This window comes from Onychomys torridus, chromosome 3, assembly GCF_903995425.1.
Source record: "Onychomys torridus chromosome 3, mOncTor1.1, whole genome shotgun sequence".
Taxonomy (NCBI): domain Eukaryota; kingdom Metazoa; phylum Chordata; class Mammalia; order Rodentia; family Cricetidae; genus Onychomys; species Onychomys torridus.
This window is the reverse complement of record NC_050445.1, coordinates 131382513-131408123: the sequence shown is the minus strand read 5'-3', so window position 1 is coordinate 131408123 and position 25611 is coordinate 131382513. Positions and strand designations below refer to the sequence as shown.

The following is a 25611-nucleotide window of genomic DNA, read 5'->3' as shown; positions in this document are numbered from 1 at the left end:
CTGAGTGGCTTAGTGTGAGTCTTATCTGTCAACATCTTTTCAGGGCCATTTCCAGAAACTTCACAAATAACAAAATCCATGGATGTTCAAGCCCCATATGTAAAGTGACATAACATTTGCACACAATCCATGCAGCCTGAAGACATATGGCTCACAAGTGTGAAGAGGGCAATTGTTTGGTGAATATGTGTTAGGCTCTCCATAAAGGATGTCTGAGTTGAATTAATATAAGGCCAATGAATAGAAATGGAGGAAGAAATTTTCATCACCATGTGGTGAACAAATTTTTGTTGTTGTTTTCAAATTGTAAAGTTAAGGGAGCAGGGATCTAGTGAAATTAGCATACCCTGGACCACCATACAGACATTTTATAGAAAGGGTTTCCACTTTGGGGGAGCTGCAGTTAGAGGACCAAGAAGACTCACCTTCTGAAGCAGGCAGTACTATTTCTGTAAGTTCACTTTGGACAGTGCATCCCTCAGAGCCTGGTGGACCTGCTTGTTTCTCAGGGTGTAGATGACAGGGTTCAGAAGCGGCGTCACCACTGTGTTCACAAGAGCAGCCTCCCTGTTGGTGTCCAGCCTGCTTGTTTGCTTTGGCTTCACATATATAAACACACAGCTGCCGTACATCAGTGAGAGGACGATGAGGTGGGAGGAGCAGGTGGAGAAAGCTTTCTGTCTCTCCTTGGCTGATGGGAGACGCATGATTGAGATTAGTATGTTGCTATATGCAAATACAGCTGCAATGACAGATGTGAAAAGGACAAGCAAAGCGACACCAAAAGCCATTCTATCAAGAGATTTGGTGTTGGAACAGGAGAGATGAATTAAGGAGCCAAGGTCACAGAAGAAATGGGGGATGACATTGGAGCCACAGAAAGACAACCGGGAAAGCTTCAGAATGACACCAGTTATCAGGATGAAGGAAAGCACATAACTGAAGAAAACCAGGAGGAAACAGACCCTGGGGTTCATGATGGTTGGGTAGTGCAGAGGCTTGCAAATGGCCAGGTAGCGATCCAAGGACATCACAGCCATGTGGAAGAAAATAGTTGACCCAAGAAATAAAAAGAAAAAAGCTTGTATGATACAAGGAGTGAAATGAATCGCTCTGTCTCCAAAAAGAAAGATAGACAGCAGTTTGGGAATTACAGTGGAGATGAAACAGCATTCACAGAAGGAGAAACTTCTGAGGAAGAAGTACATAGGGGTCTGCAGGCGAGGATTTGTCCAGGTGATGGCAATTATGAGTGTGTTTCCTGTGACTGAGGCCAGATACACCAGCAGGTGCACCAGGAAGAGGACCTTGCCCAGGTGCTGAGCCACATGGAACCCCTCCAGCACAAACTCCAGGACTATCGTCTCATTCCTTGTCTCCATCCTTACTCCTGATTCTTTTGCCATCAACCCTCCTTGATATGTTAGGCAAATCTGCTATCACCAAAGATTAAATAATTTAATTTGTGGTCACTGCTTTTAAGAGTTATTTGCCCTAAGCACAGGGCCTGCAGAGGTCTTCACCAGGTCCTCTGTGCAGGTTATGGCCATTGGCTTGGTGTTTTTGTGAGACTCCTAACATTGAGTTCAGCGTGTATCTGAATCCTTTGCCTGCTCTTGGGACTCTTCTCCTCCTATTGGGTTGCATTGCCCAGCTTCATTATGAGGGCTTTTGCCTTGTCTTGTTGTATCTCATTTTATTGTGTTTGGTTGTTGTCGCTTGGAGGCCTGCTCTTCTCTGAAAGGAAATGGAAGAGGAGTTGATCTGGGAGAGAGGGGAGATGGGGAGGGCTTGATGGAACTGAGGGAGGGGAAACTGTGGTCTAGATGTATTGTATGAGAAAAGAATTTATTTTCAATCTTTTAAATGTTACAAAATTGCTTGCCCTTATTACTCTAAAGAGTAATATTTTAATTTTAAAATGTTTTATTTTAAATTAATTTTCCTGTTCTCATTTCTAAAATACAAATGTAAAATATGTAGTTTGTTTATAATAAAGAAAAAAATATGTAGTTGGTTTTGTGTGGATGTTCAGAATCAGAAAAAAAAAACATTACCTTTGATAAGATCACATAGGGTAAAGAATAAAAACCAAGACACATGCTTTTGAAGATGAAACATACAAGTATCACAGAGCATTGTGTCACCCTCCAGAAAAGGGTGTTAGTTTCTACACTACAGACTTGTATGGTGTGAACCCCTGCTATGTAATGATTGTGGACTCTGGAAATAGTATGAAAAGGCTATGCTCTGACAATCACAGTTCAAGCTGATTTTAAACCAAATCTGTTTGGAATGAGCTATTTCCCACTTCCCAGAAGGAGCACAAATGCTTGCCACCATAGGACTCTCATAAGTACCCAATGAGATTAAGAAAAACTATGTGTGAAGATGGCAAAATGGTTCAATGGTGTTTTGTTCAGGCACAAAGAAGAAAGATGTAATGTGTGACTCCGTGTCCTGTACGTGCTACTACCCTTACAGAATGGCAGTGTGATTCTGCTGTCCTTCACAGGCTGTCCATTGTCCTTCCCCTCCTGTGAACATTGTTAATAGAAGATTCCACTGTGCTTCAACTCAACAAATGAAGCAAGTTAGTATTTTAACAGCCATTGCCCAGTAGAAGGCAGAACGATGTGGAATTGCTCTGTAGGGAAGTCTGGGCATTTGAGAGAAACTGGTGCACCTGTAAGAAAACTCAACACTAGTCAGTTTGGTTTAATGTCTTGCTGCCCAGATTTATGGCTAACTGTGTAGGGACCACAATGCTAGCTTAAGGACCAATCCGTTTCAAATTGTACATGCTCTCTATGCCCACACACTTATCAGAAAGCAGCTCCCTGTAAAGAGATGCTTTAGTTAAATCTTCCTTCTTCCAACAAAGCAAAATCTGTCTCCTATGCAAAAGAAAAAAAAAAAAAGAACATCCTTAATTAAGAGATGTATGTCTTCGACCTACAAAACAAATAATACATGCTTTATATGTCAAGACATAAAATTAATTATTAAGGTTACTTATTTTTAAGGAATAAGGAGATTTCTAAATATTCGTCCTATGGAATTGTCACCCATTCTCTGGGACATGATAGCACACTCAGTTCACATAGTGCTTTAACATAGTGGACCTGAAGACATAGACTTAGCATGAATATCATACCTTCCTGGTTTTACATCCATTCAAAGAAACTTGGGGAAGGAGGACAATAAAAGTCAAATCTTCTTGTTCATGGAGGCTGGTAGCTATTTTCTTGTCAACTAGTTTTGGAAGACCATTATGTTCAGGTGAAAATAATTGTGATCATAAATGAAAATACATTTATATATCCTTATGACATACTACTACAGGATTGTTTATTATCATGGGTAAAGTTACACAAGGTCCAAAAGGCCAAACCTCTAGGACATTCATTAGGGGAACACAAGAAAAGGATTCAAAAATGAAACAACAGCATAATCCCAGGAGATGTTTCATTGCTTGTTGTTAGAAAGAAGAAATTTCAGGAGACTGTTATAATTAACATTCCATTGCATATGGCAACCTTCTGACTTTGTTCTCATTAATATTCATGGTCCTTAGTGAAGGTCTTCAGAGGTATATTTTCCATGGTTCCCAAAATTACATATGTAAGGAAACACAGGGTTACAGGATACAAAATTTACCACATTTTAAAAGATTTATTCATTTCTATTTCCTGTGTAGTGTTTGCCTACATGTATATATGTGTATCATGTGCAAGCCTGTTACCTATAATGCCAGAAGAGGGAGTCAAAGCCCCCAGGAACTGTAGCTACAGAAGATTGTGATCTGCCATGTGTATCCTGGGAAGTGAACCTGGCATCTTTGTAAGAGAATAGGGACTCTTAACTGCTGAACCATCTCTCAAACCCCATAGTTTACATACTTTAAAATGAAGAAATGGTGCCCGCCCGGAAGTCACATCTGGACCAGAGGTGAGTGCCTGGGTTATAGTCAGAGAGGCAACTGTGCCTGGGTCTCACTGCTGGACATAGGCCATCCAGGGAGGACCTGACCAACTTGGCCCCAGATTCAGGCCAATCATTGGGCCCTGCGCAAAGGCTCCCCTTTTCCAAGACTGCAGGCAGACACTGCAGTCTCAACACCCTGCCCCCACACCCATTTGCCTGAGACCCCAGCCACTTCCTGAGAATCAGAGACCAGCCTCCAGCTTCCGTCAACCCCGGAACTCCCACCTGGACCAGAGAGACCAGAGTAACTCCCATCTGGACAAGAGGAGCTCCCATCTGGAAAAAATAAGGAGACATCAGGGACTTCCCAAGAATCAGAGTCCAGCCCCCCAGCTCCTATCCAGCCAGCACTCTCATCTGGACCAGTGCTCCCATCTGGCCCAGGGCTTCCATCTGGACCAGAGAGAGGCTCCCTAAATCTGTCAACTCTCTCTGGACCAAGTACACTGATAAGACCAAGAACGAACCCAAGAGGAGATGGGCAGATGTCAAGACAGAAGTACATACAACAAAATAAAGAGCAATACAGCATCACCAGAACCTAGCCCTTCTCCAACAGCTAGACCTGAACATCACAGAATGGAAGAAGAAGAAGAAAACAACCTTATAAGTAACATCATGAAGAGGCTAGAGCCTTATATAGAAGAAATCAAATATAAAGTAGAGGAACAGACAAACAAAACACAGGAAGAACGCTATAAAAAACTAGAGGAAAGGACAATTAAAGGAGAAGAACACAATAAATCCTTGAATGAAAATCATGAAAAAGCAAGGAAGACAATCCAAGACCTGAAGAGGGAAATAGAAAAAATGAGGAAGACACTAGCAGAAGGAATGCTGGATATAGAAAATCTGAGTAAACAAACAGGAAATTCAGATGCAAGTATAACCAACAGAATGCAAGAGATGGAAGAAAGGATCTCTGCTGTTGAAGATACGGTAGAAGAAATAGATTCATCAGTCAAAGAAAACACTAAAACCAACAAAGTCATGACCCAAAATGTCCAAGAAATTTGGGACACCATGAAAAGACCAAACCTACAAATAATAGGGATAGAGGAAGGAGAAGAATACCAACTCAAAGTCACAGAAAATATATTTAACAAGATCATAGAAGAAAACTTTCCCAACTTAAAGAAGCAAATGCCTATGAAGATACAAGAAGCCTGTAGAACACCAAACAGACTAGACCCCCCAAAAAAGTCCCCTCGCCACATAATTATTAAACAACTAAATGTACAGAATAAAGAAAGAATATTAAGGGCAGCAAAGGAAAACGGCCAAGTGACTTATAAAGGCAAACCCATCAGAATAACACCCGATTTCTCAATGGAGACTTTGAAAGCCAGAAGGAACTGGACAGATATAATGCAGACACTAAGAGACCATGGATGCCACCCTAGACTATTATACTGAGCAAAACTTTCACTCATCATAGATGGAGTGAGCAAGACCTTCCAAGACAAAACCAGATTTAAACAATACTTATCCACAAACCCAGCCCTACAGAAAGCACTAGAAGGAAAATTCCAACCTAAGGAAGGCAGATACACCCATGAAAACCCAGGCAATAGGTAACAGCATAGCAGTAAACCCTAAAGAAGAGAAGTACACACACACTACCACCAAAAAAATAAAAATAACAACAGGAACAAACAATCACTGGTCATTAATATCCCTTAATATCAATGGACTTAATTCACCTATAAAAGGACACAGACTAACAGAATGGATATGAAAACAGGACCCATCTTTCTGCTGCATACAAGAAACACACCTCAAATTAAAAAAATAGACACCTCCTAAGAATAAAAGGCTGGGAAAAGACTTTCCAATCAAATGGTCTTAAGAAGCAAGCTGGTGTAGCCATCCTAATATTCGGCAAAATAGAATTCAAACTAAAATCAATCAAAAGAGATGATGAAGGACATTACATACTCATCACAGGAAAGATCCACCAAGATGAAGTCTCAATTCTGAACATTTATGCCCCAAACACAAGGGCACCCACATATATAAAAGAAACATTATTAAAGCTTAAATCACATATAAAACCCCACACATTAATAGTGATAGACTTCCACGCCCCACTTTCACCTCTGGACGGATCGGCCAAAGTGAAATTTAACAGAGAAATAATGGCCTTATCTGATGTTATGGCTCAAATGGACTTAATCAATATCTACAGAACATTCTACCCGAACAAAAAAGAATATACCTTCTTCTCAGCACCCCATGGAACCTTCTCTAAAATCGACCACATACTTGGCCACAAAGCAAATCTCAACAGATATAAAACAATTGGAATAACCTCCTGTGTTCTATCAGACCACCATGGTTTAAAGTTAGATTTCAACAACAGAAAAAACTACAGAAATCCTACAATCTCATAGAAACTGAATAATGCTAAACTGAATCACCAATGGGTTAAGGAAGAAATAAAGAAAGAAATTAAAGACTTCCTAGAGATCAATGAAAATGAATACACCTCATAGCCAAACTTATGGGACACTATGAAAGCAGTACTAAGAGGGAAATTCATAGCACTAAATGCCCACATAAAGAAGCTGGAGAAATTTCACCCTAGTGACTTGACAGCACACCTGAAAGCCCTTGAACAGGAAGAAGCAAAGTCTCCCAGGAGGAACAGATGCCAGGAAATTATCAAATTGAGAGCTGAAATCTTATAAAATAGAAATAAAGAGAACAATACAAAGGATTAATGAAACAAAGAGTTAGTTTTTAAGAAGATCAACAAGATAGACAAGCCCTTATCCAAACTAACCAAAAGACAGAGAGAGAGCATCCAAATTGACAAAATCAGAAATGAAAAGGGGGACATAACAACAGACAATGAGGAAATCCAGAGAATCATCAGGTCATACTTCAAAAACCTCTACTCCACAAAACTGGAAAATCAAAAAGAAATGAATAATTTTCAGGATAGATACCACATACTTAAGTTAAATCAAGACCAGATAAACTATTTAAATAGTCCAATAACCCTTAAGGAAATAGAATCAGTCATTAAAAGTCTCCCAACCAAAAAAAGCCCTGGGCCTGATGGTTTCAGTGCAGAATTCTACCAGATCTTCAAAGAAGACTTAATACCAATACTCTTTAAATTGTTCCACACAATAGAAGCAGAAGGTATATTACCAAACTCCTTCAATGAGGCTACAAGTACCCTGATTCCTAAACCAAACAAAGATGTAGCTAAGAAAGAGAACTACAGACCGATCTCTCTTATGAACATTGATGCAAAAATGCTCAATAAATTTCTGGCGAACAGACTCCAAGAACACATCAAAACAATTATCCACCATGATCAAGTATGCTTCATCCCAGGGATGCAAGGGTGGATCAACATATGAAAGTCTGTCAATGTAATACACCATATAAACAAACTCAAAGGAAAAAAAAACATGATCATCTCACTAGATGCAGAAAAGGCATTTGACAAAATCCAACACCTCTTCATGATAAAGGTCTTGGAGCCATCAGGAATACAGGGAACATACCTAAACATAATAAAGGCAATCTACAGCAAGCCAACAACCAACATCAAATTAAATGGAGAGAAACTCAAAGCAATACCACTAAAATCAGGAACAAGGCAAGGCTGTTCCCTCTCCCCATACTTATTCAATATAGTACTTGAAGTTCTATCCAGAGCTATAAGACAACATAAGGAGATTAAGGGGATACAAATTGGAAAGGAAGAAGTCAAGCTTTCCCTATTTGCAGATGACATGATAATATACATGAGTGACCCCAAAAATTCAACCAAGGAACTGATACAGCTTATAAAAACCTTCAGCAACATAGCAGGATACAAGATCAACTAAAAAAAAATCTGTAGCCCTCCTATATGCAATAGACAAACAGGCTGAGAAAGAAATCAGAGACACATCACCCTTTACAATAGCCACAAATGATATAAAATACCTTGGGGTTATGCTAACTAAGCATGTGAAGGACTTATATGACAAGAACTTTAAGTCCCTGAAAAAAGAAATTGAATATGTCAGGAATTGGAAAGATCTCCCATGCTCATGGATAAGCAGGATTAACATAATAAAAATGGTGATCTTACCAAAAGCAATCTACAGATTCAACTCAATCCCCATCAAATTAACAACACAATTCTTCACAGATCTGGAAAGAATAATACTCAACTTCATATGGAAAAACAAAAAACCCAGGTATTGGTGAAATTATTAAGGCCACTCCACGTAGTTAAAAGGGAGGTTTATTTTGTGGGGTAACTTACAAATGAAGGGAGAGGTTGTAGGGTCTGGCAAAGGTATCACACAGTCCAGCGGTGTTCTCTGGAGAACTCTGCTTGGTCTACCTCCTGTGTCCAGCGTTCCAGAACCAAGAGAGAGACCTCCTCTCAATCCTGGGTCTTCTGCTTCCTCCTCTGCCCTGCCTTGTGGGCATGACCATTACCAAAGCCTCAATGGGGGTTGGAACTTCCAGGCCAATGCTGGGATGGCTATCCACTACATCTCCACCTTTTGTCTAAATAAGAAAGTTCTAACCTAATACAAGATTATATACAAAGAGATGGTTATCAAATATTGTCCAGGAGTAATGTGGGATAATTACCTAGATAAGTTGGAATTACAATAAGTGCAAACAATATCAAACAAAAAACACATAGTAAAATCCAGGGAAGTCTAGAGCATGGGTAGATGGCATGTTACAAAGATCATTCCAAAAGGTGTCCTATTGTAAAGAACCTGAGTCTAATTCTTAATATATTCTATCTAAGATATTATATATGTATATATACTAAGTTGTAACTATAACTGCTAATCTCCAACCTCATCAAAGACCTGAGAAGGAATATAATAATACCTGAGAAATGGGAGAAGGATGTAATAAACTTTTGGGAGTCTTGCAAGAGTAGACAGAGACAGCTGGCGGCCTGGACAGTCACCTAATGTTTCTCAGCATTGTTGGTGCATTCAAATTGGCTACAGGTCTAGAGTATCTGACAGACCATTTTCAGAAGCAGGAATTCTGAAAGACCATCTTACCCTGTCTTGGCAAAGTATAGTGGTCGCTTTCCTTGTGTCCCGCTTGTCCAGAAAGGAAAGCATTTGTACTGTCAGCAGTTGAGGCAAGGGCAGTTCTTTGCCCAGTAGGCCATTTTGTGCCAAGAAGACAAACTTCCAAATGGAAATGTCTTAGAAGCCCAACATTCTCTTGGGATCAAATTGGTGCTGCCAGGAGCAATTGTGTCTCATGTCAACAGATTTCTAAGTTATTTAAATGCCATATTCTCTAGGTTCATGAAGTATTTGAAGATTACCTGTCCATCTGACCTATGTATTTATAAATATAGATAACCTAACTAACATAATTATAGAGATGGCAAGCATAGGTGACAATAACTCTATAAGTCTTATCGACCTAAGCAACCTAAGGACTAAGGCTTTCTATAAATAAGGCAAACAGTCTGTAAGCAAATGTACAGTAAAAGGACAATGACTTTAAATTGTGACAATACACAAAATACCTTTAACAGAGGTAGGAATGTATAGTGCAATATGAAATATGACAATAATCCTAACTATATATCAGTATACAGAATATCTTAAACAGTAGAACATACATACAGTATGACAGATATAAATTCACATTTGTATCAATATACAAATATTTCAAATAAGAGTAAAAATATGTGTACAATATAACAAACATAGTTCTGTATTTGTATCAATATACAAATTATCTTAAATAGGAATATAAAAAGTTTATATTTGTATCAACATATAAGAATTCATAACAGTGCAAAGGCTACTATATTACTAAATTTGTTTACTGATGTATATGATAGTCTACCATAATATCTTATACCTATCCATTCCATTTCTTCTTTTCCCTTTTTTTTTTTGGAGATATATTTTCTTTCCTTAAGGAGAGTACTAGACTAGATAGATATAATTTCCTCAGTATGACAAAAGATAAGTTAGAAATAAAACCTTAAACTCACAAATATAAGACAGATAGAATATCTTCTTTAATATTATAACTGTAATTCTTGCTTGATAATTTGTTATCTGTAATTTTATGACATGAAAGTTAACCTTCCTTTTTTAACAAAAAAATAAGGGAAAGTGCTGTGGATATCACTCAGTATAAATAAAATGCTGATTGGCCAGTAGCCAGGCAGGAAGTGTAGGCGGGACAAGCAGAGAAGAGAATTGTGGGAGGTAGAAGGCTGGAGAGGACAGACACCGCCAGCTACCCCCATGGCAAGAAGGATTTAAGGTAATGATAAGACACGAGTAACGTGGCAAAGTATAGATTTATAGAAATGGGTTAATTTAAGATAGAAGTAGATAACAAGAAGCCTGACATGGCCATACAGTTTGTAAACAATATAAGTCTCTGTGTGCTTTCTTGGTTGGGTCTGAGCAACTATAGGACTGGCAGGTAAGAGAGATTTGTCCTGACTGGGCCAGGCATGAAAACTTAACTACACCCAGGATAGCCAAAAGAATCCTGTACAATAAAACAACCTCTGGAGGCATCACAATCCCCGACCTCAAACTCTACTATAGAGCTACCATACTAAAAACAGCTTGGTACTAGCATAAAAACCAACATGTGGACCAATGAAATCAAAGTGAAGACTCTGACATTAACCTGCACACCTATGAACAAATAATTTTTGACAAAGAAGCCAAAAATGGACAATGGAAAAAAGAAAGCATCTTCAACAAATGGTGCTGGCATAACTGGATGTCAATGTGTAGAAAGTTGCAAATAAATTCAGATCTGTCACCATGCACAAAACTTAAGTCCAAGTGGATCAGAGACCTCAACATAAATCCAGTTACTCTGAACCGGATAGAAGAGAAATTAGGGAGTAGTCTTGAACACATTGGCACTGGAGATCACTTTCTAAATACAACACCAGTAGCACAGACACTGATAAAAACAATCAATCAATGGGACCTGTTGAAACTGAGAAGCTTTTGTAGAGCAAAGGACACGGTCAACAAGACAAAACGACAGCCTACAGAATAGGAAAAGGTCTTTACCAACCCCACATCTAACAGAGGGCTGATATCCAGAATATATAAAGAACTCAAGAAATTAGACATCAAAATGCCCAACAGTCCAATTAAGAAATGGGCTATAAAACTAAACAGAGAATTCTCAACAAAGGAAGTTCAAATGGCTGAAAGACATTTAAGGAATTGCTCAACATCTCTAATGATCAGAGAAATGCAAATCAAAATGACGCTGAGATACCACCTTACACCTGTCAGAATGGCTAAGATCAAAAATACAGAAGACAGCTTATGCTGGAGAGGATGTGGAGCAAGGGGAACTCTCCTCCACTGCTGGTGGGAATGCAACCTTGTACAGTCTCTTTGGAAATCAATATGGCGTTTCCTTAGAAAATTGGGAATCCATCTCCCCCAAGACCCAGCTGTAGCACTCTTGGGCATATACCCAAGGAATGCTCAATCATACTACAAGGGCATTTGCTCAGCTATGTTCATATCAGCATTGTTTGTAATAGTCAGAACCTGGAAACAACCTAGAGGCCCTTCACCTGAAGAATGGATAAAGAAAATATGGTACATATACACAATGGAGTACTACTCAGCAGAGAAAAACAAGGACATCATGAGGTTTGCAGGCAAATGGATGGATCTAGAAAAAATCATCCTGAGTGAGGTAACCCAGACTCAGAAAGACAAACATGGTATGTACTCACTCAAAATAATATACTAGATGTAAAACAAAGATGACTAGACTGCTACACAACTCCAGGGAGGCTACCTAGAAAACGGGACCCTAGGAAAGACACAGGGATCATCCAATGATAGAGAAATGGATGAGATCTACATGAACAACCTGGATGACCATGGGAGTAATGAAGGGCAAGTTTCGAGGGAAAGAGAGCTTAGGGGAGCAGGAGATCCCAGCTGGGTCAAGAACAGAAAGGGAGAATAAGGAATAACAGACCATGATAAATGAAGACCACATGAGAACAGGAAGAAGCAAAGTGCTAGAGAGGTCCCCAGAAATCCACAATGATGCATCCTCTGTAGACTGCTGGCCACGGTTGAGAGAAAGCCTGATCTGACCTAGTCTGGTGATCAGATGGCCAAACACCCTAACAATTGTCTTGGAACTCTCATCCAAATACTGATGGAAGTGGATGCAGAGATTCTCGGCCAAGCCCCAGGTGGAGCTCCAGGAGTCTAATTGTCGAGAAAGAGGAGGGACTGTAGGAGTGTGAATTGTTGAGACCAAGATTCCAGAGGCACAGGGACAAATAGCCAAACAAATGAAAGCATATGAATTATGAACCAAAGGCTGTGGAGCCCCCAGCTGGATCAGGCCCTCTGGATAGGTGTGAGAATTGAATAACTTCAACTGTTTGGGACGCATCCAGGCTGTGGGACCAGGACCTGTCCTTAGTGCATAATCTAGCTGTTTGGAACCTTGGGCTTACACAGGGACACTTTGTTCAGCCTGAAAAGAGGGGACTGGACCTGCCTGTACTGAATCCATCAGGTTTAAATGAATCCCCAGGGGAGTCTTGGCCCTAGAGGAGATGGGAATGGAGGGGAGGGGATGGGGGAAAGGTGGGGGTACAGGTGGGAGGGGGAGGACAGGGAAACCCATGGCTGATGTGTAAAATTAAAACACAAATATAATAAATAAAGTTAAAAAAGCAAAAGAAAAAAAGTTTATAATATACTGCTTGGGTTATGGCAATTTGCTCAGGCTGGCTTGAAGATTTTGTTTTGGTATAACATCCTTGAAGCCACAAGATACTAGCCTGTAAACAGGCTGTCATATGCCTCTAGATTCTTAGTTGTAAGATTAATGAGTAAAAATGATAAATGTTTATCAATGATGCTTAACTTGAGAAAAAATGATTGGAAATGATAACTCTGTTTTGTCATGGTTTATCAATGATAACTAAAAGATGAGCAAAAGGAAGTGAAACACATGTCCAAAACCCAAAACCATCTATGTTCTGGAACAACATGAATCTATCTCAGTTTACTGAATTCTGTATAAATAAACACTCTGGCTGCTAGTCAGTCAGACTGCAAGTGTCTCCTGAGCATCATATCTGGCTCACTCCTTCCCTTGCTGACTCCTTACCTCCTCTCTGAGATCTGTCAGCCACCAGAGATGGCTCCTGGCAGAGAAACTTGAAGGAAAGGTTTGGAATCACAAATACAATTAACAAATAGACAAAAGTGATATCAGTACTATATCTTCTTCTGTTGGTTTAGAAAGTTTTTCTTTCAAAGACACAGTTACATTTTAATTTGGTTATCAAACTTACTAGCATGAAGATGTTTATAATAATGCATAATTGTTCTTATAATACCTGCAGGATATGTGGAGTCACACACCTTCATTCTTCACATAGAACCTTTCCTGGTCCTCACTGTCCCTTTCACTCTATTTCTGGCTAATCTTAGTGAGTTTAAATATTTTATGAGTCACTTCAAAGAATGAAATTCTGCTTTGCTTATTTTCACTCTGTCTCCAAATTCTTTGATTGATTGATATTACTTGCAAACATGCTCGAATACCTTCCATTCGAATCCCAATTATGTTTTGTTCTTTAAACTTAAATGCTTACATAATTAATTTATGTCTTTCAAGTAATAGCATTTTCTAGACTATATTGCATGATGTTTGATATGATCTATTATTTTATTTTTCTGAAAAATGCCCTCAAATTTTGTTGAAGCAAATTGTTATTTACAATGAGTTCTCTACAGCCAAATGTTAAGCTCTCTTGGATAATTTGTTGCTATTTTTGTTATGTATTTCTTATTGATCATATATTGTTGATGACCAAAAGCAACTTGGGGAGGAAAAGGGTTTGTTTGGCTTCCAGGTTACAGTTCATCATTGAGGGAAGCCAAGGAAGGAACTGAAGACAGGAGCTTGAAGCAGAAATGGCAGAGGGATGTAGTTTGCTGGCTTTCTCCCAAGATTAATGGTCTGTTGCCTTTCGCATACAGCCCAGGCCCACCTGCCTGAGGATGGCACTGCCCATGTGTGCTGGTTCCTCCCACATCAGTCACCAATCAAGAAAATGCCCTACAAACATATCCCCAGCCCATGTGACAGAGGCAATTTCTTCAACTGCAGCCCAATTTTACAAGAAAATTTACCAAAACAAGGGTGTTTTCCTGCCTTGTTACCTATTCAGCTTGCCTCATGATCGATCAATAGCTTTGTTTCACCTCAGTGCTAAGATGGATGCCTGACCTTGTCCATAAATTAATCACAAGGATATTATCATCACAGTTAGACTTCTTTCCCTATAGAATAAATTTCTCCTGAATTGTTTGCATTTCCCCAGCATGGTGAACAATATGAGAACTCCAGTCTGCTTCTAAAGTTCTTCTGGCCCTTTGTTATTCCTTCAGTTTTGGGGGTTCAACTGAAATTAGCCTTGCAAATGAATGGGGCTTTTGATTTCAATGCTTTTCATCAGGGTGAAAACAATGTCTGCTTATATATAAATGTTCTCCATGGGAAACAAGTGTAGTGAGTGGTGTTAAATAATTTATTAATATCATGATAGCTATTGTTTATACATCATTCAAATTTTGGTATGATGATCACATAAACCTGTTGTTGTTTACATTTTATATTCTTGGTATTCATGAATTTAATTCTCCATTCCCTACTCTATCCTCAAAGCCTCTCTTTCTTTCTGCATTACTACAAGAGGGATTTGTGAAACTATGCCTTCCCAGACCCAATATATATCAAATAAATGCATGGATAATTGTAGCATGAATCTTAAAATAAATCTTATTAATAAAATCAAACCTGAGGCCAGGTATTGGGGTGAATGATGGAAGATCAGAGACACAGAATAAGCCAGTTTCCTCACCTCGCCAATTCCTCACCTGGTCTTGTTTCCTCAGACTGGAAGCTTCTGAGTCCTCATCCAAAATGAATCTCAGCTCAACTGTGTTGCCCCAAAGCCTAAAAGCTTAACCAGCTAAAATGCTTAACCAGCTAAATGCTGCTAGTTTCTGGTCTTCATGTCTTATATATCTTTCTCTTTCTGTGGTCACTCCTTGTGATTAAAGGCTCGCTTTCTGGGGTTAAATGCTTGTGTCAGTATGTCTGGCTGTTCCAATGTGACCTTGAACTCATAGAGATCCGCCTGGCTCTGCTTCCCGAGTGCTGGGTTTAAAGGCGTGTGCTACCACTGCCTATCCTCATGTTTAATATTGTGGCCGTCCTGTTCTCTGAGTTTATTTCAGGGAGCACACAATATTTTAGGGAACACAATACGACCACAGATAATTTGAGACACTTTGTTGAAAATGTAACACCTATGTAATATGTATGAGGCTTTGGTTTTAATTGCCAACAAAGCAGATATAGGAAGACTTTCATCAAAAGATTATTAAAGCCTTCAGATGGAATTACTGGATAAGTCAGCCATCATTTTAAAAACAATCAAGCAGAATTTGAAAGAAACAACATGCCGATGATTTATATAGAATATTTATATAAAAATGGAGTCAGACCAAATCAAGGGGAAGGTGCATTCTTCCTATGTTATCTGTGCAGTAAGATCCTGGACAGTGCATCCCTCAGAGCCTGGTGGACCTGCTTGTTTCTCAGGGTGTAGATGACAGGGTTCAGAAGCGGCGTCACCACTGTGTTCACAAGAGCAGCCTCCCTGTTGGTGTCCAGCCTGCTTGTTTGCTTTGGCTTCACGTATATAAACACACAGCTGCCAAACATCAGTGAGAGGACGAGGAGGTGTGAGGAGCAGGTGGAGAAAGCCCTCTGTCGCTCCCTGGCGGAAGGGAGACGCATGATCGTGATGACTATATTGCTGTATGCAAACACGGCTATAAGAAGGGATGTAAAAAGCACAATTAGAGCAAGATTGAAAAAGAGCGTTTCAATAGACCTGGTTTCTGAACAGGAGAGATTTGCCAGTGGTCCAAAATCACAGAAAAAGTGAGGGATAACATTGGGGCCGCAGTAAAATGACTGGGAAAGCATCACAACTGGAATGGCCATGAAGAGGAACCCCAGAACTAAACAGACAGCAATGAGAAAGAAGCACATCCTTGGGCTCATGATGGTGGGATAATGCAGAGGTTTGCAGATAGCCAGGTACCGGTCCAGGGATAGAACAGCCAGAAGGAAAAAAGTAGTTGCCCCCAGGAAAAGAAAGACAAAGGCTTGTGTGAAGCAGGCTACAAAGGAAATCCTTCGCCTCCCTGAAAGAAAGATGGCTAGCAGCTGGGGGATAACCGTGGTGATAAAACAACACTCCACAAAGGAGAAACTGCTGAGGAAGAAGTACATGGGTGTCTGTAAGCGCTGGTCCTGGCAGGTGATGGTGATTATGAGCATGTTGCCCATGAGGGAAGCCAAGTAGGCCAGCAAGTGCACCAGGAAAAGGAGGATCCTGAGGTGCTCGGCAGCAGGGAACCCCTCAAGGATGAACTCCTGGACCGCTGTCCCATTCCTTGATTCCTCTGTCATCAGCATTTCCATTTCTTTGTTCTGTCCCTGAGGGCTTTGCAGAACTGTGACTGAAAGGTGGAGAACTTTGTGTTACTTAAACTGTGAATGACAGAGGAAGGCAATTGGACTTGTAAACAGTGCATTCAATATGGCATTGTGCCCATTGTTAAGGAAAATTAACCCATTTTAAGCAATGACTGTCTTTACATTGCCTGTTCCCTAAAATACTAGCTGTAGAAAAATTGCCTGTACCACACACACCTTCATTAGGGATAATGTCACTCAACAGTGTTGACTATTCTCCTATGTTGTTCACTGCCTACTTGGAACAAGGTTATGCTCTTTTATCTATTTAGTCATAATACATATTTCTGTCAAATAGCTTTCATGTCATACAGGCACAGATAAACATTGCAAAAGGAAAATTACAACTTAAAAATCTACCCAGATCTGGGGGTGAAGCTTGGAGGTAGTATACCTTTTTAACATGTGTGAAGTGAAAGAAAGTCAAACAAGCCAGAAAAAAACAAAATCTAAGTCATAGGTCCAAGAGAGATGTCTCAGCAGTTAAGGGCATGTGTTGCCTATGCAGAGGACCCGGGGTCAGTTCTGAGAACCCACATATTAACTCATAATCATCTGTAACTCAGGAGAACCCAGTACCCTCTTCTGACCTCTGAGAGCACCAGGAATGCAGGTTATATACATATACTCATGAAAGCAGAACATTCACTACACATAAAATAAAAACAAATCTTCAGAAATTTAACATACAAAGCCATTCATCCCACAAAATACATTCTCTCATCATACCTTTGTATTTGTGTCCATGTTTAGCCATATTATCCTGGAGTCTCATAGTCCCATCTGCAGTCCTGTGAAGTGAATTACATTAGAAGAGCTACATGATTAACTCCAGTTGGATTGCCAAAGGCTCATGTCTGGCTGCTCCTAGCTGGAGCCCCAGATAGACAGTGAAGGAGAAGTGTTTCCCCTCCATCCCGTGCTTGATGGTCAGTGCCAGGGAAATTCTATCAACTGATCTTCGTCCAGATATTGAAGTGTGTCCAGGATGTAAGGGAAGTGGTCAGCAGGTGGAGTTCTTGCTACCCAAGTGTGAGTTCAGATTCCCAGCCCCCATGTAAAAGCCAGGAGTGGTAAAGCACATCTATAACTCCAGTGTCGGGCAGGGGCAAAGACAGGCAGATCCCAGGGGCCCACTGGCTAGGTTAGCCAGAGCAGTTGAAACAACCAAATCCTCTTGCTCTTGTTATCAGAGCTGTAGAGAAACTCAATGGAAGACAAACACCACTGCCATTTACAGCAAGCAAATGGCAAGAGTCTCCACTCACATTGAAAACACGCCCCTGCCACGAGCATCCACAACACTCACACTGAGGACACACCCCTGCCACGAGCATCCACAACACTCACACTGAGGACACACCCCTGTCACATACAGCCACAACACTCACACTGATGACATACCCCTGCCACAAGCATCCACAACACTCACACTGAGGACACAGCCCTGCCACAAGCAGCCACAACACTCACACTGAGGACACACCCCTGCCACAAGCAGCTCACCACAACCAGAACTCTGCTATTTTCACTGTCAGGAAAAATTCAACACATTGGTCTAAAACATGTGTAAATAAACAAACGTTCATAATTTTCAAGAGATAAACTCAACATGTGCATTACATCTCCCAGATCTTCTCCATTCGGTTAACAGCCTGAGAACTGGATGAAACCATACTTAGATCTCAGTGGACATCTTATATGGTGACACCGTACGGAAACAAGAACACTCATCTCATTGTTCTCTGAGAAGTGGGAAATGAGTTCCCTTAGAATTCCCAAAAATCTTTCCTGAGTCTCCAGGCCCCGACGTCCCATTCTGTCTTGCATGCTCTTGCATCAGCAAGCACCCTGCTACTCCAGTCAGGATATAAGGCTAATGACTCATCGCTCAAAATAGCATGCAAAGATATAGTCTACAGAGGTAGTGTTTCTCTGATCTGCTTTATGAGATACCGAATTTGCTATTACCACCATGGCCACCGCCACTGCCAACCAACAAGTACATGTTCCCAGACTGAGAAAGATACTTAAATCACCAGGAGCAGAAATTAATGGGACAGGAATTTGTCCCAACATATGCTTAGCATTGAACTGTCTCTTGATACTAATCAAGGTCTACCAGGTCCAGTGGGTGGCACCAAGAGACACTAAGTATCATTAGTAGATGGAACAAAGCCATCCACAGACCTGTGTCACTCTAGGATCCCTCATGATTGGTAACTTAACATGGTTGTGAATGGAATATCACTTAATTAACAGTAATAATAATAGTAAATTTGTATAATGTATTATTATATCTGATAATATATAATGGCTAGTAAATGTAATCGTTGCCCTTTCATTGTATACAAAAATATGAACTCCCTAATGTCTTCATGAAAATATTTTAAAGTGGTGTACGTATAATGCCACAAAGTTCATTAATTCCCAAATTGCATAATATTGTTAATGTAGGACTGAAAGCTCAAATGGAGCTAGCTAACATGGCACATGCCTATAACCCATGCATTCATGTGACTAAGGCAGGAGCTTGAGGCCAGCCTGAGATTCACAGTGAATGCAAGCCAGCCAGGATTGGATAGCTAGATAGCATGCCTTGATTTATTTTTTTAAGAGTCGCATAGAGAACTGGATCACTAGGCCACTGTATAAGTCAGATTTCTCTAGAGAAATAGTAGTAAAAGAATAAACACTCATTACACAGAGAAGTCACTAGATTGGCTTACACAATATACATGAGTAATCCAGCAGTGGCTGGCTTCACACTAGAGGCTGAGAACCCAGTATGTTCTCAGTCCACCATACATGTTGCCTTTGCAGTTCTAATTTGGCGCTGAAAGCCTAGAGAATTCCTGGAGACCTGCTGCTGGTCTTTAGCCCACATTGGAAAGCTGCTGAAGCTGAGTTCCGAAGTGTACCCTCTGCGTGACAACAGGGTGGATACATTCACCAGCAAAGAGGTGAAGGAAAGCAGGCCAAAGAACTGCTTTTCCTTTGGTCCGCTTTGTATATTGGCTAACAGGAGAAGATGATGAAGGCTCTTCAGAAGGGTCTTCCCCTCTCAGTGAAAACAGAAAATATCCCCAGAGTTACCCAGAGGTACACTTCTTAGTAGATTCCAGATTCAAACAAGCTGACATTAAAAAATCTCTAAAAGTACACCTTTTGTCAAGATAACACCCAATAGAATCTTATGTCTTGGTTAACTTCCAAAGGAAGACAACAATATCATAACCACACCTAACATAACACAAATATGCCATTATGCTGGCTAGTTTTGTGTCAACTGGACACAAGCTGGAGGGAACCTCAACTGAGAAAATGCCCCCATCAGACTGGCCTTCTATCTATGGAACATTTTCTTGATTGATGGTTGATATAGGAGAGGTCCATCTCACTGCAGGGTATGGCACACCTGAGCTGATGGTCCTGAGTACTATTTTTTTAAAGCAGGCTGACCAAGCCAGTAAGCAGCACTCCTCCATGGCTTCTGCTTCAGTTCTTGCCTCCAGGTTCTTCCCTCAGTTATGAACCATCACCTGGAGATATAAGACAAAACAAACCTTTTCGTTCACAAGTTGCCACTGCCATGGTATTTGGTCACAGCAATAGACACCATGACTAAGACAGGAATTGGTACCTGGAGTGAGGTATTGCTTGTAATAGACCTGACTATGTATTTGGGGGAGAACTGTGGAAGGACTTTGGAATTTTGAGTTGAACAAACCACTCAGAGCTTGGTGGAGTATTCTAAAGGAACATAGAAGATATTGTTGAGAACAGTGCAGAACAAGGAAGCCTAGCTTGTGGTGTTTCAAAGAGAAGTCTGAGAGTTCCTTAAAAGCTTTATCAGGGCAGGTGATTCTTTAAATTAAGAACTACTAAAGTGAAACCTCTGCTTTACTGAGACAATTGATACTTGTCAGCTGGGGCTAAAGAATCAGCTGTGATTAAGAAGGGACCAGAGTCACTAAGATGAAGACGTCTCTGGGAAGTGTTTCCTCAATTAGCACACAGACCTTGTGTTCAGAAGGTGGCTAAATTTGCACCTCATGCTACCAATAGAATATGGTAGCACAAGAATTGCCCAGATGGTACTAATTTTAAGCCATGAAGGGGTCATGGAGATTGGCTGAGGTTTGGCACAAAGTGGGAGAGTAGGTATTCTGAAGATAGCCCAGGAGGGGCTGTTGGAGAAGGTGCCCAGTTGCAGTGGAGACCACCATGTTTTGGAGATGCCATTCCATGGGAGGATTGCCAAGGGCAGAAGCAGCTGTGGAGTGGAGGTATCTGTGCCTACGAGAAAGCTGTATGTTCTGTGGATGGCAGAGCTGAGAACTGATGTCTTTGGGATACATAGGATTGTCTTTGGGTACCAGATATCAAACGCTGAACCTTTTATAATGTTGAGAGTTAAGTTTTCTTTAATTTGATTGTGACTGTGGCCTAGTTCTTCTCTCTTAGAATAATTTAACTGATTTTTATCTTACAGGATCCCTGTGTTAAGAGACTTTAGAATTTTAGAGAGACTTCACAATTTTAGTGAGACTTTGGATTTTTTCCATAATATTTGTATTATTTATTTGGGATCTTCACATCATGAACACACAGCACCCTCACTTACAAGTCCTCCCAGATCTGCACCCCCAACCCCTTGTGACCTCCAAACAAAAAAAAAAAAAAGAAGAAAAAGAAAACAAATCCAATTTGTGTTGCCCATGTACTCACTGGAGCATGGTCAAACTTCCAGTGGCCAGCCCATTACAGAAAACTGAGTCCTCCCCCACTCACACCCTGCCAGAAACCATCAGTTATGGAGAGCTACACTTCAGCATCCTTATTGCAACACACAAGAGTTGTCTTTGATCACGTTCTGTCTAAACTGTTACTTTTGGGGGGGATGGGGTTGGGTTTATCACCAAATCCTTCCATGTCTCTCTCAAATGTACATCTGTGGTCATCAATACCATGGCAAAGTTAGCTTCCTTGCCCTTTACAGTCAGCAGGAGCACAGGTTTCTGGTGACAGTTTGGGCCACAGACATCCACATGGTCTCCAGTGTCAGCACATGTCAAGGGCCTCAGCATAATCTCTACTGTCAGTACAGACCACGGACATCAACATGGCCCTCCACAGGCCATGGATACCATCACTACTCTCAGCAGCAGCACCGGCCCTGGACATCACCATGGCATCAGACACCAATAGGTCTCTCCACCCAGTAGCTGCATGGCCCACAGATGTCAGCATGGCTTCAGGTGGCAGCTCAGGCCATGGAAAGCCACATGGCCTTCAGTGGTAACATGGGCCATGGACATCAACATAGACTTCAGCTGTAGTAGGACCATGAGCCCAAACATGGTCCTCAGCAACAACATGAACTCAGACATCATAATGGATTCAGGTGGCAGTATAGGCCATTCAGATAGATCATCATGGTCCCTAGTGGCAGCATGGCCCATGGACATCAACATGGATTCGGGTGAGATTTTGGATATTTTAGAGAAACTTGGAACTTTGAAAGCAACTTTGAATATCTTAACACTAAACTTTTCAAGTGTTTAAATTTTAAAGACTGTGGGACTTTTGAAAGTAGGACTGTTTTATATTGTGATTTTTTTTTTATTTTAAGATTTTTGCCCTTTTATTGAAAATAGCTTCTTTTCACATACAATATACCCTGATTACAGTTTTCCCTCGTTTTACTCCTCCCAGCTTTTCCCCCGCTTCCCTTCTATCCAGATCCATTCCCTTTCTGTCTCTCATTGGAAAAGAACAGGCTTCCAAGAGACAAAACAAAACACAGCAAAATAAAATACAATAAGAACAAAAACCATCATATCAAGGTTGGCCAGGCAATATATTGTGATATTAATATTAACATGTCATCCTGGGGACAAATGAGAAAGGAAAGGCTCGAGTTGAATATTGATGTGATTGAGGATCAAGTTGACAAGGGGTTGATTGTGCTGGCTCATTTATTTCCACATGATACAAGCTAAAGTTTTTTGAGAAGGAAACACAACTGGGAAAATGCTTCCAAAAGATTGGCCTGTAGGCAAGCTGTGGGGCATTTTCCTAATCAGTGACTGATGTCAGAGGGTCCAGCCCAATGTGGTTGGTGCCTTTCCTTGGCAGGTGACCCCAGGCTGTATAAGAAGGCAGGCTGAACTTGCCATAGAGAGAATGCCTCTAAGCAACATCCCTCCATGGCCTCTGCTGCAGTTCATGCCTCCAGATTCCTGCCTTAGTTCCTGCTCTGATGTCTCTCAGTTGTAAGCTGAAATAAACCATTTCCTCCTCTATTTGCTTTTGGTCAAGGTCATAGTATTTCATCACAGCAACAGAAAACATACCTAATGCACAAATCTTGGGCATATACCCAAAGGAGTCTGTATCCTACTAAGATCCTTTCTCACCAGTGATCATTGCTGCTCTTTCACAATAGCCAGTAGGAAGCAATATAGATGACCATTTACTGATGAATGGATAATGAAAATGTGATACATTTACACTACAGAATACTGTTCAGTAGATCAAAAAAAAAATAAAATTATGGAATTCACAGGTAAATGGATGGAGCTGGAAACAATCATCCCGAGTGAGCTAACCTGGACCTAGAAAAAAAATTTGCATGTTTCCTCTCTTTGTGTCTATTAGTTTTGAAAGTTTAGATATGTGTGTTTTGTTTGGAATGCCCACAGGAGTTAGGAATGTAGAAAAGGGAAATGTGGAAGGGAGAGAGTGGTTTAAATGGTTTAAGAGGAGTAATGGAACAGGAAAGAATAGATGGGGTGGGGATGGGAGGAAAGAGGAAAGCAGAGAATTTGGGGAAGGACACTAGACGTCTTTTCTTTTAAAACTCATATGGAAACCTACTACTGCAGAAGCTTCCCAAAACATATACATACACGTACATATATAAAACTGTTTAAATGGAGATACCTTATAATGAAGGAATCGGGGTGGGGGGGACAACACTCCTGCTAGATACCATGCTAGCAAATAAAATACTTGGCACCAAGAATGAATTGTTCCTACTTGAATTATTTGCCAGTAGGCTTCCCTAAACTACAAACATTACCAGCTATTGCCATTGCTCTTGACTACAATTCATAAGCTGATTGTAAGACCCTATTGCTGAAAATGCTACATACTTGAGAAATCAGGCTGGTACTCACCTGGAAGCTTTATTCCTACAGGCTAGCTTTCATAGTGGTGAAAAGCACCATTAACAAAACCAGAAAAAGAAAGCAATCACCAGTCTTACCTAGTTGTGAGTTGTGAGAACTCCAATAATGACTGGCTTGGCAAAGTTTGCCCACTGGTGGAATGGTAGCTCAAATGCCATGGGAGTGACTGGCCACTTTCTGATTTGATGTAGAGCCTGCTCCACAAGATGGAACCTATACTAGCATTATTATCCTCTGTAGGGGAGAACCTACTACCGTTATTTTGATAAATAAGTGTTGTTTTAAAATAATTGCTAATGACTTATCTCTATACCCATCATTCTAGTGCTGTGCAGAAACACTATGACCATGGCAACTCTACTAAAGTCTTATACCTCTCTAGAATCTGTTGTATGTAACACAATGGACCTTATTTGGCTGGACCAATCACACATATGTGGCCCTGCCTTCCTACTTCCCTAAACCCCAAATTCAATTGTATCAGCTATTTGCTGCCCTTGATTATATTAACTTTAAATTTCCTTCACAATCTGATTATTTTTCTCTTGGAATTCAGTCTTGAGTTGTGTCACCTTTTGCTATTTTATATCCAGGAGAGATAGGACTTATGAATATTGTTACAAATGGATCCATATATAACATTTCCTATAAAAACTGTTATTTAACAAACAGTATTAATTCTACCACAAATCCCAATGCTTTCCTTATTGTTCATCCACCATCATACATGCTGTTACCCAGTTAATCTTCCCCTGCCCTAGTATGAAGATTCTGCTATATTTGCATCAGAATGGGTTTGCTAAATCTCTCTCGAAGCCAAAAAGATTCATTCCTACACTCATTCTTCACATTACTGTTTTAACAGCCATCATAGAATCAGCACTGCCTTGGTTCAGCAGATGCACACCGCTAATCATGTGAACTCCTTATCTGGAAATGTTTCATTGGCATTAATTACTCAGGAATGGATGGATTGAGGACTGACAGACTATTATTATTATTATTATTATATTGTTTTTTATTAAGAGATTTTCTATTCATTTTACATATAAACCACAGATTCCCCCATCCTCCCTCCTCCCACCCCCCAGTCTTTCTGCCCCACCCACCTCGTCCAAGGCAAAGTCTCTCATGAGGAGACTCCATTGAGGCAGGTTCAAGCCCCTCCTTCCTGCACCAACGCTTCACAAAGTGTCTCACCATAGGCACCAGGCTCCAAAGAGCCAGCTCATACACCAGGGACAGGTCCTGGTCCCACTGCCTGGACCCCACCCCCAAATAGTTCAAGCCAAACAATTGTCTCTCTTATCCAGATGGCCTAGTCCAGTACCATGGGGGCTCCTCAGCTATTGGTTCACAGTTCATGTGTTTCCACTAGTTTGGCTAGTTGTCTCTGTACTCTTTCCAATCATGGTCTCGATATCTCGTGCTCATAGAATCCTTCCTCTCTCTTTTTGATTAAACTCCTGGAGCTCTGCCTTGGACCAAAAGGCAGAGAGAGAGCATCCAAAGTAACAAAATCAGAAATGAAAATGGGGACATAACAACTGACAATGAAGAAATCCAGAGAATCAGCAGGTCATACTTCAAAAACCTCTACTCCACAAAATTGGAAAATCTAAAAGAAATTGACAATTTTCTGGATAGGTAGTTCCAGGGGTTTAGACCACATTGTCATGGAAGGGAGCATGGTGGCACCCAGGCAGATCTGGTGCTAGTGAGGTAGCTGAGAGTTTTACATCCAGATCTGCCAAGCAGCAGAAAGAGAGAGACACTGGTCCTGTCTTGGGCTTCTGAGACCTCAAAGCCCACCCTCAGTGACACA

At 40.7% G+C, this 25611-nt stretch overlaps 2 protein-coding genes across 2 annotated transcripts; both read right to left on the bottom strand.

Annotated features, from left to right (window-relative positions):
* Positions 1-443: 443 nt before the first annotated feature.
* Positions 444-1406, bottom strand: LOC118580873 (olfactory receptor 6C75-like). The gene has a single exon (XM_036182887.1). The coding sequence runs from the start codon at positions 1404-1406 to the stop codon at positions 444-446; it is 963 nt and encodes a 320-aa protein (XP_036038780.1).
* Positions 1407-15579: 14173 nt separating this feature from the next.
* On the bottom strand, positions 15580-16536 carry LOC118580896 (olfactory receptor 6C4-like). The gene has a single exon (XM_036182927.1). It carries the CDS (start codon positions 16534-16536, stop codon positions 15580-15582), a length of 957 nt encoding a protein of 318 aa, XP_036038820.1.
* Between the last annotated feature and the right edge of the window lie 9075 nt (positions 16537-25611).

Bases quoted from the DNA above. Each gene is read 5' to 3' on its own strand.
- LOC118580896 (XM_036182927.1), bottom strand. From the start codon at position 16,536: ATGGAAATGCTGATGACAGAGGAATCAAGGAATGGGACAGCGGTCCAG.
- LOC118580873 (XM_036182887.1), bottom strand. From the start codon at position 1,406: ATGGCAAAAGAATCAGGAGTAAGGATGGAGACAAGGAATGAGACGATA.